Source organism: Carex rostrata, chromosome 12 (genome assembly GCF_964058835.1).
Source record: "Carex rostrata chromosome 12, lpCarRost1.2, whole genome shotgun sequence".
In the NCBI taxonomy this organism is placed as follows: Eukaryota; Viridiplantae; Streptophyta; class Magnoliopsida; order Poales; family Cyperaceae; genus Carex; species Carex rostrata.
Window position 1 is genome coordinate 1,257,700 of NC_135929.1, and position 17,005 is coordinate 1,274,704.

The 17,005-nt window shown below is 33.0% G+C and overlaps 1 protein-coding gene across 1 annotated transcript; it reads left to right on the top strand.

Annotated features, from left to right (window-relative positions):
• Window positions 1-3,444: 3,444 nt before the first annotated feature.
• LOC144563081 (bifunctional 3-dehydroquinate dehydratase/shikimate dehydrogenase, chloroplastic-like) lies at window positions 3,445-11,606 on the top strand. The gene is made up of 11 exons (XM_078312462.1): window positions 3,445-3,794; window positions 4,270-4,375; window positions 4,717-4,935; window positions 5,397-5,743; window positions 6,587-6,650; window positions 6,968-7,076; window positions 7,481-7,621; window positions 8,977-9,125; window positions 9,537-9,699; window positions 10,683-10,730; window positions 11,307-11,606. The coding sequence occupies exons 1-10, from the start codon at window positions 3,607-3,609 to the stop codon at window positions 10,724-10,726; spliced, it is 1,530 nt and encodes a 509-aa protein (XP_078168588.1). The 5' UTR covers window positions 3,445-3,606; the 3' UTR covers window positions 10,727-10,730; window positions 11,307-11,606.
• Window positions 11,607-17,005: the final 5,399 nt, after the last annotated feature.

Here is a 17,005-nt window from a genome sequence, read left to right on the forward strand (position 1 = left end):
ATTACATGATTAATTGTTAATTTTATAGTATTCATTATTTAGTTCACATGTTTCAAATTTAAGTTAACTACATACACCAGTTAGTTTATAGTATAAATGTAAATTACATGATAGATTAGTTAATTGTACATAATACATAAAGTTTGTTAGAGGCTTTATTTTGCATTTATTGTATGAATTAGTTAAATTGATAGTATACATCAGCTAATTTTACATGATATATAAGTTATTTTTGTTTATTTGACATATCATTGATTTTTTCAGTTTGTTGAGATAGTACTGAATTTGATTCAGTTTGAAACTCCAGTGAAGCATCCATGGTTTTTCATTTCGCCATATTTAACTGTAAGTTATTATGTAATGTTGTATATTATTTAATTGAATGTAATCTACATTAAAACTTAAGTAAATTTCAAATTGCTTTTTTTTTTTTTTGTTTAATCCAGACTGGGATGCATCAGTACGATGAAAAGGAAGCGTGTCAGGCCCTTCCTCAATTGTTTGGGCCACAATTTGACACTATTAAATGGCTGTTTATTCCCATATGTAAAGAAAACCATTGGATGCTTTTTGTGGTGGATGTTCCTTTGGTGAAGTTGCACTACTACTCGTCAGTTGGTGATGTTAATACATACTTTGAATACTTCTGGCACACTATAAAATGGCTGAAGGAATTTCTTTGCTGGAGGACTTGTGAGTTTTTATTTTTTTAAATAAGTACTTTGGAATGCATTAATTGTTTTATATTTTTGTAAGATGTAACTGTTAGTTTACAGTATTTATGCAATAGGTGATTAACAGTTGTTTCATATCAAATTTTATTTCAGCAAATCCACAATGGAAGGATGTTGCTATCAAAGAAGAAGATTGCCCTAAACAAATTTTAGGTTCAATGGATTGTGCTGTGTTTCTTCTCCGTTATTTGTACAACATCATAACAGAGACTCCTATGAACTTCAGCCAGGTAATTTATTATAATTTGTAATTTTATGATGTTATTCGTTTTGTTTTTATATTAAATTATGTCAGCTGGATAACAAGTTCAATTTATAACATGTTTTGGTGTTTTTTTTGTAGGATGATATTAGCAAGGAACGTATTGTTCTAGTTATGAGGCTACTGACTCATCCGAACAATACGAAACAAAGGGTGATGAAGTGAAAGTTTGTTAAACTGGTTGTATAGTTTTGAACAAATTGGATTATGTTGTTAGTTTTTGGTGAAAAAGTTGTTGTTTCTTGTGAATATGTGTTTGGTGATGAAGTGAAAAAGTTGTTGTTAGTTTTTGGTGAAAAAGTTGGTGGAATTTTTTTGTTGGATTATGTTGTTGGTTTATGTTTTGGTGAACAGTGTTTGTGAATGGTTTAGTGTTGTTTAAGAATTTGCTTATGATATATTTTTACTGATACTTTTTTTTAATATTGCTATGTTTTACGTGTGTTTTATTGGTTTCATATTCTAATTTTGAAGTATTGAAATTTGTAGTGACATTTTTATTCTTCTGTTTACGGCTTTTAATTTTGTATTATCGAAATTTACAGTGAACATATGTCTATTTAACTGTTTACATCTCTTAATTTTACAGTATTGATATTTACAGTTACATGTTTATTTTACTGTTTACAAGTTCCAATTTTGAAGTATTGAAATTTAGAGCGTACATTTGAGGTAAAAAATTATGAAATTTTTAAAAAAATTAAAAAATTATAATTTTGCAGGAAAAAATTATTTTTGAATATTTTTGAGGTTTATTTTGAAAAAAAATGTCAGTTATAGATGTTGTCCTAGTTTGGAATCTTCTAGAAGTTTGTGGAATGTTCTAGAAGTTTTTAGTAAAATTAGCATTAACTGCAAATAACTACCATTAACAGAAAATAACTACCATTAGTCGTTAGTAAGAAAGTACAAGAAAGTACAGTTAGTTGGCCAAGTGGTCCCACACGAAGTACAATTAGTTGGCCAAGTTGCAAATCTTTAATCAAAGTTTCTGGATGGTTGAATATTTATATTAGGTTTTTTATAAGATTTTGTTTACAAGTTATAGCATTAAATTGTTAAATTTACAGGATTCGGGCAGGTCAAATGTCAGTTTTTCTGTGGACAAATGGTGGACAAATGTCTGTGGACAATTAGACGCTTCCATTTTAATACCGATTAGGCAATTTGGATTACTTGGAATTAGACCATGTTCTAAATCCTTTTTACCAATCCATGTCTCTCCACCCCTAATATGTACGGGAATTCACATCCTCTGCGGTAACCGTTAAAAGGAATCTTTCAGAATTAGTGGATCCGGACAGTTCTTTTAACTTTGCATAATCAAAGTTCAAATAATATGTGCTTTAAGATTTGTTAAAAGATTGATCCGGATCCATCAATTTAAAAAGATTTCCTTTCATGGTACCTCATATAAGAAATTAAGAATCCGATATAAGACCACTGTTCGATCCGTATCTGACCGTTCACACCCAGAATCCGAATTAGGTCCAACCCCGTCGCCACTTCACACACACGTCAGCAGAACATAACACACGTAGAGGTTTAGAGCGCTCACAAAAGAAAATAAAAATTAAAAACAATCGAAAGGGAGAGCAAGCGAGAAAGAGAAGCAAGGTTACCCAAAGAGGAATTGGGTTACTCTGAGATATCTCAAACTTTGCGTGACTTTATGGAAAATCCCAACCGTTTAAATACGTTCTGCATGAATCTTAAAGCACACATAATACTGACCCCTACATCGGAACCGGACACGTCGGTCACGCAGAAGTTGAGATATCTCAGAGGATACGCACTCCCAAAAGAGAGAGTGTGTTTGGTTCTGCGCCAGACACCTAGGGGTGTCAATGGTACCTTTTTAGCCGTTTACCCGACCCGTATCGTATTCGATAAGACGGGTATGGGTAAGTTTTTTTTTTCGTTAGTTTATTGGGTATGGGTATGGGTAAGAATTTTTTTTCGTTAAATAAATGGGTAAGGGTATGGGTAATGACTATTTCGTACCCGTTACCCTATAGGGTAATTATAAAATCCAAATATATATTCAATTAAATTTCCAACCCACTTAAATGTATACTTAATTCAATTTTCAACCCACTTAAATGTATATTCATGTTTTTGAATTTTTATTCTTTATAAAAAATAATTTAGTTGGAATTGATTGCACATTTATTTTATTTTTTATTAGAAATGCAATTATATATGTATTAAAATGAATGAGTCTTTGATGTTTAATTTGTAAAATATAATAAAACTAATTATTATACTAGTATTATCCGTTATTCACCCGCTACCGTTTCGTTACCCGATAATATTAACGGGTAAGGATAGAGTAGGATAAGATCAATTTTTAATGGATATGGGTAGAATATAAGTAATATCAAATTTGAATGAGTATGGATATGAAAATGTCTTCACCTGACCCGTACCGTACCCATTGACACCCCTACAGACACCCGAAAAAGAAAGGCTGATAGAGACATCTAACGTGAGATTTGGTACTGGCAACTACTACTTTAAACAGAGAGAAATACAGCTTGGGGAGTTGGTAAAGCCATCGACAAAGAGAGAAGGAGATCAACTTTAGATTTTTTCTGAGAGAGAGAGAGGATGGCGCTAGTGTGTGCGCCGCTGGTGGCGACGACGGTGGAGGAGATGGAGAGAGACATGGCAAAGGCCAAGTCTCTCGGCGCCGATCTCGTCGAGATTCGCCTAGACTTTCTTCACCATTTCCAACCTGACATTGATCTCCCGCGCTTGATCTCCAACCGCCCCCTCCCTGTCCTCGTCACCTTCCGGTATCCTTACCTTCCGTTAAAAAATAAAAAATTGTTTGAAGAATTTGTCGAGTGTAGAGGGGGGTTGGTTCGTTTTGAAATGGAAGCATCACATGAGTAAATCAAACCTTTTTTTCTTTTGTATGGGCTAATTGGAACGCTATTTATAGAGAAATTGGGTAAATGATATTGTTTACTTTTGTTACTGAAATGTAAAAAATTGTCACAACGGAGTAAAAAAGTTGCTTGTTTTTAGCTATATGCGAATACAAGTTAGAAGCTTAAGATAGAAATATTAGTTTTATGGGAAATAGTAACGATCAATGGTAACTTCCATAATATAGAGTTATAGACAAAACTTTTTGCCAAATATGGACCAAAATGTTTTTTTTTCTTTCTGTCAAGAAAGTTTAATTCTGGTGTTTGCTTTCTAGGAACAGTTCAGAAGATTGAAATTGCTTGTTTTTAATTGATGCTATTTTGATTTTTGGTACAGACCAAACTGGGAGGGAGGGCAATATCAGGGAGACGACTCGACACGATTCAGTGCGCTTCGTTCAGCTATTGAATTGGGAGCAGAGTATGTTGATATTGAGCTTAAGGTTCGCGTTTGGTATATTACTACTACTTTTTTATTTCTGCTCGTGCAGAATACATTTTTAAATCAAGATTTCCTTTCAAATACATGCTGATTCCAAATTAAAACTTAATTTGACTGAAAGCATAAATTAAACACTAGTGTATGATTGTGAAAAAAGAAAATGAAACCTTACTGTTCCTGATCCTGTGCTTCCTGTAGGTGAGGTGCTGGAGGGACCGGCATTATTCTGAACATATTGAAACTAATAACCCTTGGTCCCATTTTGTATTTCTTAGAAAAAATTCCTTCTATTTGTATTTCCTCAAGTTTCTTTAGAAACAAAATATGTCTCCATAATTTCAGGTCGCTGAAAAGTTCATTAGCACGATTTCTGAGGAAAGACCAGAAAACTTCAAGCTCATTGTTTCCTCCCATAATTATGAATCCACTCCTTCATGTGAGGAGTTAAGTGAACTTGTGGCTAGAATACAGGCTGTTGGTGCAGATATTGTGAAAATTGCAACAACTGCAGTTGACATATGCGATACAGCAAGAATGATCCAAGTTATGGTGCATTGCCATGTAGGTGACGTCTATTTTCTTCTTTGGTTTTTTATGATTGATGTTTCTGTAGGTATCGGTAGATATGTAAGTATAGTTTCCTATATTGAGAGAAGCCGGAATCCTTCCTACTCAAAATTAATGAATTGTACCTCTTAGTCAAAATTCTACTCTATTTATAGTCTTATAGTTGGTATAGTTTCCTCAAAAATAATGAGCTGGGTTGAATTTTCTGGTGACAGCTTTTGTCCAAATCGATTTAATCTGGTTATTACCTATAAGAGTTTAACCAGTCACAGTCTGTTTAGGAATCTTCTTCTTGTTAATCCAAACATTTTGTCGATATTTGTTTTAGGCTCAGTGGGGAGTGTGAGTGTGTGTGTGTGTCGAGGGGGGGGGGGGGAGGTGTGGGGGTTGGTACTTATCTTTTTGTTCATTATCTTGGAAGTTCTTACATTCCGTAAGGCATCTGGTTATTGCAGGCACCAATGATAGGCCTTGTTATGAGTGAAAGAGGCTTAATGTCAAGGATATTGTCTCCCAAATTTGGGGGGTACTTGACATTTGGGAAACTTGATGCAGAAAAAGAGTCAGCCCCAGGTCAACCAACCATAACTGAGTTATTGGACATATACAATATCAGACAGATAAGAGCAGATACCAAGGTTCTTGGGCTTGTGGCAAAACCAGTTAAGCAGAGCAAAAGCCCCATTTTGCACAATAAGTGCTTCAAGGCAGCCGGGTTCAATGGGGTTTATCTGCCACTTTTGGCGGATGACCTTGCAAAGTTTCTGGATACTTATTTGTCACCAGATTTCACTGGATTCAGGTATAATAGTTTGTCATTTCACTCAAAATAAAGGGAAAGAAAAGTTAAAGTGCATGTAAACTTTGGTAACTGTAAGTTGTATTAGTGTATAAGTCTATTAAGTATAACAACTTAGATATTTTGATAACCATAAGTTTAGGTGTGGTCTAGTATTAAAATACTATTTCTAGTGCTTTTGATCAGTTTGATCAAATTTGGTCTTTTGCGCACAATAGGAGGCAAACTGAATACAGGTTGCTTAATTGGGATAACCACACATAGGATAAATTGGACGAAATTGAAATTGAGACATAATTGTGTGGCTGATGTTATTTGAAAATCTGGTTTTTTGTGAAAAAAAATCGCTGCCATATTCAACCTATATTTCTATAGTCCAAGGATTACAATCTCAGATATTTCTAAAGTTTTGTGTGATGTTTGATACCAATGATTGTTTGCTTAACCGTCCATCCAACCTATAGTCCCTGACCTGTCTTCTTTTTTGGTTGAGAATAGGAACAAAAGCTTAGGCTAAAGTAGGTCAAATAAAAGCATAGTTCACGTTGAGTCATAATTATTTATATGAAAAATAAAACTTAGCTCATAATTGTGCAATGAAGTTTAGGTTGAGGAGAAGTTGGATTAACTTATGCTTCATTGCTAAATTGATAGGTATAGCCTTATAGGCTTGTTATGAAATTGGGAAATGATACAAATACAGAACTGTTGAGGCCTGATACTGGTATTATGTTCTAGGATCTACTGGCTGACATATTTGTAGAACCGACTAAATATATAGGCTGGGATTGGGAAAGAATAAACAAAAAACATGTACAACTATGTGATCATATTGTTTCCATGCAGTTGTTCGCTTCCACATAAGGTGATAGCAGTTGGTTGTTGTGATGAAGTCGATCCTATTGCACGGGTAATAGCTTCTTGTTCATTTAGATAAGTTCATATTTGTAGTTGAAGAGGTTGATTATTAATAATTAATATCTCTGGAATAGCTGATATGTGCCTCTCATCCCCACTGTTTGATAAAGGTCCGAATTGCCCTCCTTTTCAAATTAATTAATATCTCTGGAATAGCTGCACGCCTTCATTCCGCATATTTGACATGTATAAGAGTCCAGACACTAATTTAAGAGAGAATTTCTGGTTATATTATGGTCTTGCAGAATTGCATCCCTAAGTTTTTTCGTTTAGTTTTTTTTAATCTTGTCTATTATGAAAAATGTTCAGTCGATTGGAGCTGTAAACACACTAATTAGACGACCAGCCGATGGGAAGTTAGTTGGCTACAATACTGACTACATTGGTGCTATTTCTGCCATTGAAGATGGGATTAAAGGTTTCATTTTCGTGCTATTTGTTACCATTGGTCTTTTGAATATTGAATCCTCATTTTTTTCATTATGGCCAAACAACTCATGAAGATTTCACTTCAGTCTTCATTATGGTACCATGCCAGTAAGGACTTGTAGCAGAATGTGCTGCTTGTGAGCTTGATTGGTATGCATGATTACTTTATCCCTTGATTAGTCAATTACGCCAGTGTTAGCCATAAGTCCTTATATACAAAGAAAGGCCCAGTTAACCAGCAATTCTCGACTAATTAAGAGTCCTACATATTGTAGCTGGGGGCATTATGGTACTTATCTGCGCTTATAGTACAGAGATCTGGAATGCTAATGCCTGGTACATACTAATCTGGTAGCTAACCTAAATGTGATAAAAAGAAAATGATGCTGACAGGTTCAAGTGCAAAGGGAGATGTTGTTTCACCATTGAATGGGAGACTTATAGTTGTGGTAGGAGCTGGTGGGGCTGGTAAAGCTGTGGCTTATGGTGCTAAGGAGAAGGGTGCCAGAGTTGTAGTTGCTAATCGTACTTATGGTAATGGCTTATCTTACTTGAGCATCATGTCCAACATGGCTATTCTAATAGAGTTTTTTTTTTCGCTAATTACACCAAGTATTTAAACAACCATTCATTGCTCATGCTTGCAAGTCGCAACTAACATCATCTTCTTTGATATACTTTTGTGTAATGCTTAAAATGTGAAGTTGATCACAGAGTTTATACTCCATTAGATTTTTTGAATCTTGCCACCACTCTAATCAGCTTGCCCCTAAATCCGAAATAATCTGAAATTAAACCAAAGACAATGTGTGTGCACTAGTGTTCTAAATAGCTAGCTATTGCTGCGCTATAGCCTTTTCGGACCATAAAAGCGACACTATGGGATAAAAGTTCGCTAATTCAGCTACGACCGCCTATAGCTGTAATAGCTTACCGCTATTACTGCTACATGCTATGCTACATGGGCTTTTTTTTATTTTTTTTGTTTCAATTTGCATGAGCTTATGTGCTTCTGTTCGTGTTTGTGATGCTACATGGTCTGCTATGTATACTAAACTGAACTCTGAGCTTTGATTTAGTCTCTCCTTTTATATAGGAAAATATTCAAATATTAATTTTTCTTTTTGCTTGCTCTTCGTATAGTATTTACTTGTAAAATTATTGCCCTTCGTTTCAATTGAAAGCTGATTTCAATTATTGTAATTTGTAAAATAATCAAACAGGTGCTGACTTCATTTCACTTGTAAAATTAATTGCTCTTCTTATATAATCTGTAATACGAGGCATGAACTATTAAAAAATGTTACCTTGTAGTTCTTTTTTTTTTTTTTTCTTATTTGCATGATTGAAAAAAGAATAGACTTAGATTAGTTGTCATTTGGTTGCTACCCCAATTCCCCAATTTTGATAATGTCAATAATTAGTTGAAATATGAAATATAATTTTTTTCAAAGAAAAAAAAAACGCTATGTACGATAGCTTCCGCTATTCACAATAGCTTTTTTTTTTAGCCTCTCCATGACGATGCGATAATCACTATTTAGAACCTTGGTATGCTGTTTGATCAAGTTAAGATGAAAAGGTCGTAGGTAGTTTGGTCATTCTTTATTGCTCATCTTGATTAACCAGCGTAACCCTCTTCAGACACATTATCTATAATTTGGATTTACATTATTTTGGGCATTTATTAGCACCTAACCTCGGCTTCAACCATTGAGTGTTATGTAAATCACTCAAAAGATGTAATATTTGTTTTGAAAATTCAGGAAAATCTTAGTTGTTATTATTCTTTGCGGTTGGATACTTGTGTGTAAGCACCAATTAATCCTTTTTTTTTTTTTTTTTTTTTTTTAATAAATCATGCAAACTGATCCTTATTTACATGGCAGAAAGGGCAGTGAACCTCGCAAACTCAGTAGGGGGACAAGCACTGAGGCTGGCAGAGTTGGCAACATTCCACCCAGAAGAAGGGATGATTCTTGCAAATGCAACTTCTCTAGGGATGTATCCTAATGTCGATGGTACCCCTATACCCAAGGTTTGTGCCTCACTATACTAACAAAACAAATCAGTTTTCTGACTGTTGTTATATTAAGAAGAATTGTAAATTAAAAGATTTGAGTCTGACCTGAAGCACCAGTTGTAAAAAAACCTGACTCAAAACTAGAGCTTTTTATTCGGCAAATCTGGTTCGTAATGCTTCCATGTTGATCCAATACCATTTGATATTTTCATGTTTGTAGAATTGATAGTGGATTTGCTTTGTTGGTTTGTAAAAAAAAAAAAATATATATATATATATATAATTAAAAGATGCTGGATCAATGGAAACTCGTGTCTTTTACTTTTATGTTTTTAATAACTCAATTAAAATGCTAACCTGAGCTAGGTAAAGTATTGAGATAGTTATTTTCTATTATGATTGTCATAAGAATTATTGGTTTTATAGGAAGCTTTGACATTCTACAATCTGGTGTTTGATGCGGTGTATGCACCGAAGGTAACAAGGCTTCTAAGAGAGGCACAAGAATGTGGGGTCACCATTGTCAGTGGTGTAGAGATGTTTGTACGCCAGGCAATGGGTCAGTTTGAACACTTCACCGGCATGAATGGTATGATCCTTTCAATTGCATTGGTTAGCAATATCTATAGGTCATGTCGTGTTTCAATTTTTCATTTCAATTTCATGAATGGTATGATCCTTTCAATTGCATTGGTTAGCAATAATTCAGGGGTAGGCATAATTTTAGTCCATATGCTTCCAATCCAAAATCCATCTAATTAGTTTCAAATGAAAAATCCAAATTGTTCAAACCGTTCTTCTAGAGAGCTTCATTTACATATACAAATTTTTAATTTTTGAATTCATTTAGTATCAAGTCAAGCGGTCAAAAAATGAAATTTTGTGCGCATATTGATGCATTGTTGGTATGTCAAAAAAGACCATCTTTCAAAAATCATAGAAAATAGTAAAAAAATTCTAAAAGTAATAAGAATTGGTATTCTACAAGTTTAATATATAACCAATTTCAAATGTGCTTGGAGACAAAATTTTACATTTTTTGAATTTTTTTTACTATTTATTAAGCCAGTTTTAAAATCACTGATTTTAATAAACAGTGAAAATTTTCTGGATCATTGAAAACAGGGATTTTAAAACTGACTTGATAAATAGTAAAAAGTTCAAAAAAATGTAAAATTTGGTCTCCAAGCACATTTTAATATAGATTGAATGTTGAACGGTTTGGATCGACTGTTTGGACTTTGAAAATGTAAAAACCGAAGCATTTGTTCCATGACCTAGGAATAAACGTTTTGATATTTGCCAATCTCTCTCTCTATATATTTGACCGGTAACCTACCAGCAATGTGTAATGCCCAAGTTGGCATTGGCATACGTATGACATATCGAGATGCTTGGTGTACCAGATACACTGGCAATATGTGAAATGTTTTGCATTTTGTATCTTACCAGATCTTGGTTGAGGCTATGAAATAATACCAAATCAAGCCAAGTCAACACTTAAAATTCCAATGAATAAATACTTAATAATTGAGTATTCTTATTTCTGTAACTGTTGTTGTGCTTGTGCAGCCCCAGAGAGTCTCATGCGTGAGATTGCAATGAAGTACACATAATAAGGTCTGTTTTTATCTATATATTTTTCCTTACATAAAGTTGACAGTATTTAACTTCAAGGGGTTCCTTTGTCTCTATTCAGTTGAACTTGAATACCCTTGTGAAGCTAGCATTTGTATCCTGATAATGTATTTTTGCTGTCCTCAACTTGTCGTTCCAAGTTCAATTTGCAAGCACGTCCTTCTGCAATGGTATATAAAAAAAAAGGGTAGCAAAATGCCAATAGTCCATTTTTTGTTTTGAAAATATGTAAGCGAAATGAATGTCAAGGGTCCAAAAGTGACCTTCAAAAAAGGAGGGTTCATTTTGGATATGTGAGCAAAAGCTGGGTAACATAGGACAAGCAATCCTACCAAGGGAGAATTAGATCTGTTGTTTCTCTAAACATCAGTATAAAATGTTTCAAAGCTTTATGATTCATATTAATTAAGATACTTGTGAATTTATTGGTTGTAAGTAATCATTTACATTGATCTTCACTTTTATTGAAGTTGTGTAGTTGTTTCAGTTTTCTACCATCTTTTGTATATTTAGTATTAATTAAAGATATCGTCTTTTCTTTCCATTCCTCATAATTAGGGTAAATTACAGATAGGCTGAAGAAAACCGGGCTCAATAAAAAATCTGGGGAGATTGGAGAAGTTATTTTTCTGAATAAACAGATACTGATTTTGAAGATAGTATTTTTTTTTCATACTTATTTTAAATTAAATATGGATTTGAATTTTGCAACCAAGGATGAGTTTTCTATTTTTTGTTGTCGTATTCATTGTCTTTTTTGTATTAGTAAACTAAATAATTTGAATATTTGATTTGATTCTGACCGGATGCACATTTGCTCTCTAATAAAATTTTGCAATAATGGAAGGTGGTTATTTGTCTTTCCAACAATCGAATTTTGCTAACATCAGTGGATTATGTGCTTGTGGGAATTAACTACAGCCTCTTTAATTATTCTATGTTTTACACAAGAACATCCAAATTATGTCAGTATCTTAGCAATGGCCAAATGCCATTGTACAATTTAGTAGTGTATTTATTTATTTATTTTTTTTAAAAAAGGGTACAGGACTAAATTACCCATATGTTATCTGATGACCATTTTGTTTAAGTTTCGATCTCTTAAAAAATTCATAGTTATTTGGGTAAGCAACTTTTACACCTTGTTTGGATGGAGAGTAGTGGGAGGGGGTGGAATGGAAAGAAAAATAGATATCAAATCGTGTTTGGTTGACAATGTTACGGTAGAGGTGATGAGAGGGGAATGATTTAACATTGTCTAATTTTAGTTAATAAAATCGATACCCCTCCCAATTTGAGATGTAACATATGAAATTTTTGTTGCTATAAATATCTTCAGAGAATGAACAAAAATGTTCAATTTTATATCTTATCTATATAGTTCATCTAACTTTCTTTGTTACTATAGCAGCCAATGAGTAATTCATTGACTAGGTTATTTTTTTATATGTTTTTTTTGTTTATTTTTCTACAAAATCAAGAGATGAAAAATTATGCAGTGAAATTTTCATAGTACAGAAAGTTTGGGGGTCTGTACCCAGTACCCACTTTGGTATTTAGTATTAACACTTTTACCAGTATAAAGGCTTCTGGATCTTGAACTTAAAAAAAATATGCATTATTATTTGTCTTCGCACATGAATAAAGAAAATCAGTAGTGCAACTTCTGCATACAATTCTTACGTGACTCATCTCTTTAGATAATTGTCGTCATCTCATGGTTCATATTTTTTTTGGATATCACTAAAATTCTAGGGTGTTGTGCGTTTTGTAAAAGAAGATCAAGATACAGGAAAAAAAAAAATACAGAGAGATGTAATTGAATTGTATTTTGTATTATTCTGAAACAAAAGTGCAACTTGTGATAAGATGCCTGAATTCTTATTCTCATTCTGTAGAACGTGTATTAGTATATTAATTCCTATTAATTCTTTATTCTGGCGTAGGCGTATAAAACAATTTTACTGACTACTATCAAATCTACAAATAATCAAAGACGTTTTGACCTGAGCTGAGTATGCATATTAAAATCATGTATTACATTTACATATAATGTGACTTATATACGAGTTCTTTACGTGAACCAAAATCACCAAACAGATCTGTGACCATGCACTGATTTAAATCGTTATGCAGTGAAATTATTAACACCTCCTCTGGCCTTTGGTATATTGCAGTTAAATTGTTAATATTGACCAGAACATATTTTAACGAAAAGTGGCTTTTGTCTCTAAATACCACAAATAATGATTTTAACTTGCTAAAAAATTAAAAAAAAAATCAACAAATATATATAGGAAGAGCTAGTGAAATCTACACAAGAAGTAGTGAAATCATCAGACCAACGTTTTTTTTTTTTTGTTAGCAAATTTATTTTAATGGGGGCTCCTTCTCGTGACTTTCGCTCTTTTAAAAAAAAGAGATTCGAAAGGATATAGAGAGAGAATAATTAACCTTCTAAATTTTAATTGCATTTAAAATTGTAAAAAATATAATAGTTAAATATACTAAAAATATTTGATTAACATTCTATAATTTTTAAGGTTTTAAATAGCATTTATCGCGTCATAGCGGGGAGTCTCCAAAACAAAATATAGCGAATAGCGAAAGCTATGCCACATAGTATTTTTTTATTTTTATAAAAATTATATTATATATTTGTACTAAATATCAACATTATTTAGTCTCATAGAACAATAAATAATACCAAATTTATTAAAAAATTATAATATTCATATTGAATCAATACAAAGTCCAAATTGCGACTCAAAATATCCATAGTAATACTAATATCATAAACTATCAATTTTTTTCTATTCAAAATATCTTCAACGTCATAACATAATTTATCTTTTTTCTATTTAAATTTTAAAATAACCTAGAAATTGAAAAGAAAAAAAAATTCATACTTCTAGTAAAATAAACAGATGATCCTTGAAGAAATTATTGTTAGTCCCTAAAATTTCCATAATTTAGCAATTATTTATTTGATTTATCATCAGTTAAAAAAAATCAAGAGCAAAATGAAAAAAAATTATTATAGCGGACCTGAATTTGATATAATGTAATATTCATCAAAATTAAACAATATCTTCACCATTTATTTATTTTAAAGCCCATATAAATTGAAAAAAAAAACTCATGTTACATAGCGCGCGCTATTTGCGCTATACGCTATGCGCTATAGCGGACCGCTATTACCGCTATAGCGTCCGTAGCTCCAATAGCGTGTGTTAATGCTATAGCTTAGCGTTTAGAGTCCAAAAACGCTATAGTGCCGCTATAGCGCGCTATTTAGAACACTGATAATTTTAATTAATCAAACAAAAAATAAGACTGACAATGAAAGTTAATTTTTTTTCTCACATTTATCATTCAAACAAAAAACAAATTAAATATGCTTTAGTTTTTTTTGCTGCATTTTTGTGTCAAGTAAACATGCTTTAGTTGCACTTTCAGAAGTACAAAGGAGATCAGTTGGGCTACAATAAATTATAGGATCCTAATAATTGTCTCCTATCTCTATTTCTGTATTACCCCCCACTTATTTTCCATAACTATTATGGGAACCACAAAAACTTCAGCATTGATTTTTTTTTTTCTAAAATGTTAATACTTATGCATGAAAATATTTATACTTAAAAACGGAAGTATTTATACTTATAAAGTGAATAAGTTTTACATAAATAATTGTCTCTCCAACCAAATCTCAAATTACATGGGGTTCCCCCATACACGTTTTTAGAGATGAGTCTTTTTTTTCTTCATTAAATCTCGTCTACATTTCTGATGATCTATGAAATTTTTTGCGAATCTAAGGCCACGAACATCTTTTACGTAATTTTCTCTTTCAAATGAGATCTATGATGAAGTACTTTCGGACTCGTCATTACACAAGTATTTATATCTCGTCGTGCAAGTATTTATACATATACTTACAAGTATTTTTTACATATGACACTGCCTAAAATATGAAAGTATTAATATTAAGTATTACAATTATTTATACCTATGCACTGAAGTATTTATTCCTATGCGGTCCACTATTTTTGTTTGAGAAAGGTTGACGCAGGGACGATTGAAAAAGATTGATGCGGGGATGCGGAGTCCCCACTACATTAGAGAAAGGTTGATGCGGAGACCATTGAGGGGCTGAAAAAGGGGATGGTCATATGAAGTTACGCATGCAAGTATTAATATCTTAGTTTGCAAATATTAATTTTTTATCTTTCAAGTATTTATACCTATAAAGGTTGACGAGTGTGGGGACTGAAAAAGAGAGGACCATATAGTTAGTGAGAACTATAGTAAAAGTTTTCTCTAATGTTACTGTGGAGACAGAGAAGAGACGAGTGTGGGGATGAATATATATAATTATTCTAAATTATATGCAAGCTCAATGTTTCAGCCGAATTATTTTTGCTACCATCTTCAAAAAAGTAATAAACAAATCTAATAAGATTTTCGCTAAAATTTATATCTTGACAGAAAAACAGATTTAATTTTTGTCCTTCATCGCACCCTATCTCTGGAATGCAGATTAAATCTGTCTTTCTCTATTTTTGAATTTGTTTAACTTCTAAAACAAACAAAATTAAAAATATGGTTGGAGTATGCATAGTTCATATTTTTTATCGACTTTGTTAATTTTTGTAATATTGATACTCAAATTCAGAACTAGAAACTTCAATTGAAATTTTGAGACATTAAACAATATTTTTTTTTTTTTGCAATTATGATTTTTTTCAACATCTCGGGCTATGCTCCAAATACTAGACTTTCCATGTTTGGATTTTCCTAACTCAAATCTTGGTTATAACTGTTTAAAGTGTTTGGTTTAAACTGTTTAACTGTTTAAACTATTTAACTGTTTAAAGTGTTTGGAGTTTCCTATGCTCCAAACACTAGACTTTCCGTTTTTTTTTTTTCAAATTGAAGTAAAACACTCAAATTAGAGTTTTCTATCAAAAATTATAATTATTTACAGTTTAAAAACAATACATCAATGTTTTATTATAAAAACATCGATAAAGCACCAATGTTATCCATCCTGATTAATTTTGACAACAGTGCATCGATGTTTTATTACAAAAACATCAATGAAATACTAATGTAAAAGAATTCGAGTTATTCTCACTCTCTCAGCACTAAAAATAAAGGGATGCAAATTAAGAAAATAATAATAATAGACGGTACAAATATAATCTATGTTGCACTCTGGGGTAGAGTGTAGATTAAATCTACTCTCCCTTAATGGTGGCACAGATTAATTTGTGCCCTTGGTGACTTTGATTTTTTATTTTTTTTAAATCTAGCAATTGTGTTTGATGATGTGACGTCGCACTCTGTGCAGGATTGTAGATTAAATCTACTCTTCCTTAATGGTAGCACATATTAATCTAGAGTAATTATAATTTCCTCCACTTATTCATTTCCTATTTTATTTCCCAACTAGCTTTCTATTTTAACTATAACTATCATTTCTAACAATTTTTATTTCTTTCCACTTTCTCCTTTTCTCTTCCACCTCCATCTTCTTCTCTCACCTCCACCTCTCTCACCTCCGCCTCCTACCTCCCTCTCCCACCTGGAAATAAATCTGCTGCGATCCTACAGGATCGCAGGGTTCCTGCGATTCTAATCTCAGCCGTTTATATTTTTTGAGATTCGTGCACAAAAACTCTCTCTTTTTAAGATTCTCACACTGTAATAAATGAAGGGTTAAAATTGGAATCGCAGGACCCTGCAATCTTGTAGGATCGCAGCAGATTCTCACCCCTCCCACCTCCGCCTCCCACATCTCACTTCGCCTCCGCCTCTACCTCCCTCTCCCACCTCCGCGTCCCACCTCCTCCTTCGCCTCCGTTTTTCCATCGATAAGCTTCATCCTTCACCCACCTCCCACCCTCTCCTACATCGAAATGGCAAATACAATAAGCTCCCTCCTTCTTACACTTCCGCTTCAGTTTTTTCCGTCTATGCCTACTGCTCCCACTCCAGCGAACGTTCTACCTGAGATCATCCGTCACTCCATCCCAATCAAGCTCGCCTTTGCCGGGAATGAATACTTCAACGTGTATGAATGAATACTTTAACGTGTATGAATGAATACTAGAGCACGTCTCTACCGGGTCAGATCCATCACTGTCGATTGTATCAAAATAATTTTGTATATGTGGATGCAATTAATTTATTTTATGTCTATGTTCCCCTTCCTCATAAAGTAGCGAGTTTTGCAAAGAACAAATCTTTATTAA

What these genes read in the sequence shown, in the direction of transcription:
- LOC144563081 (XM_078312462.1), top strand. Translation starts at nt 3,607, where the DNA reads ATGGCGCTAGTGTGTGCGCCGCTGGTGGCGACGACGGTGGAGGAGATG. An exon ending in AAGTCGATCCTATTGCACGG is followed by an intron (nt 6,651 to 6,967) that starts GTAATAGCTTCT and finishes AAAAATGTTCAG; the next exon opens with TCGATTGGAGCTGTAAACAC. An exon ending in ATGGTACCCCTATACCCAAG is followed by an intron (nt 9,126 to 9,536) that starts GTTTGTGCCTCA and finishes TTGGTTTTATAG; the next exon opens with GAAGCTTTGACATTCTACAA.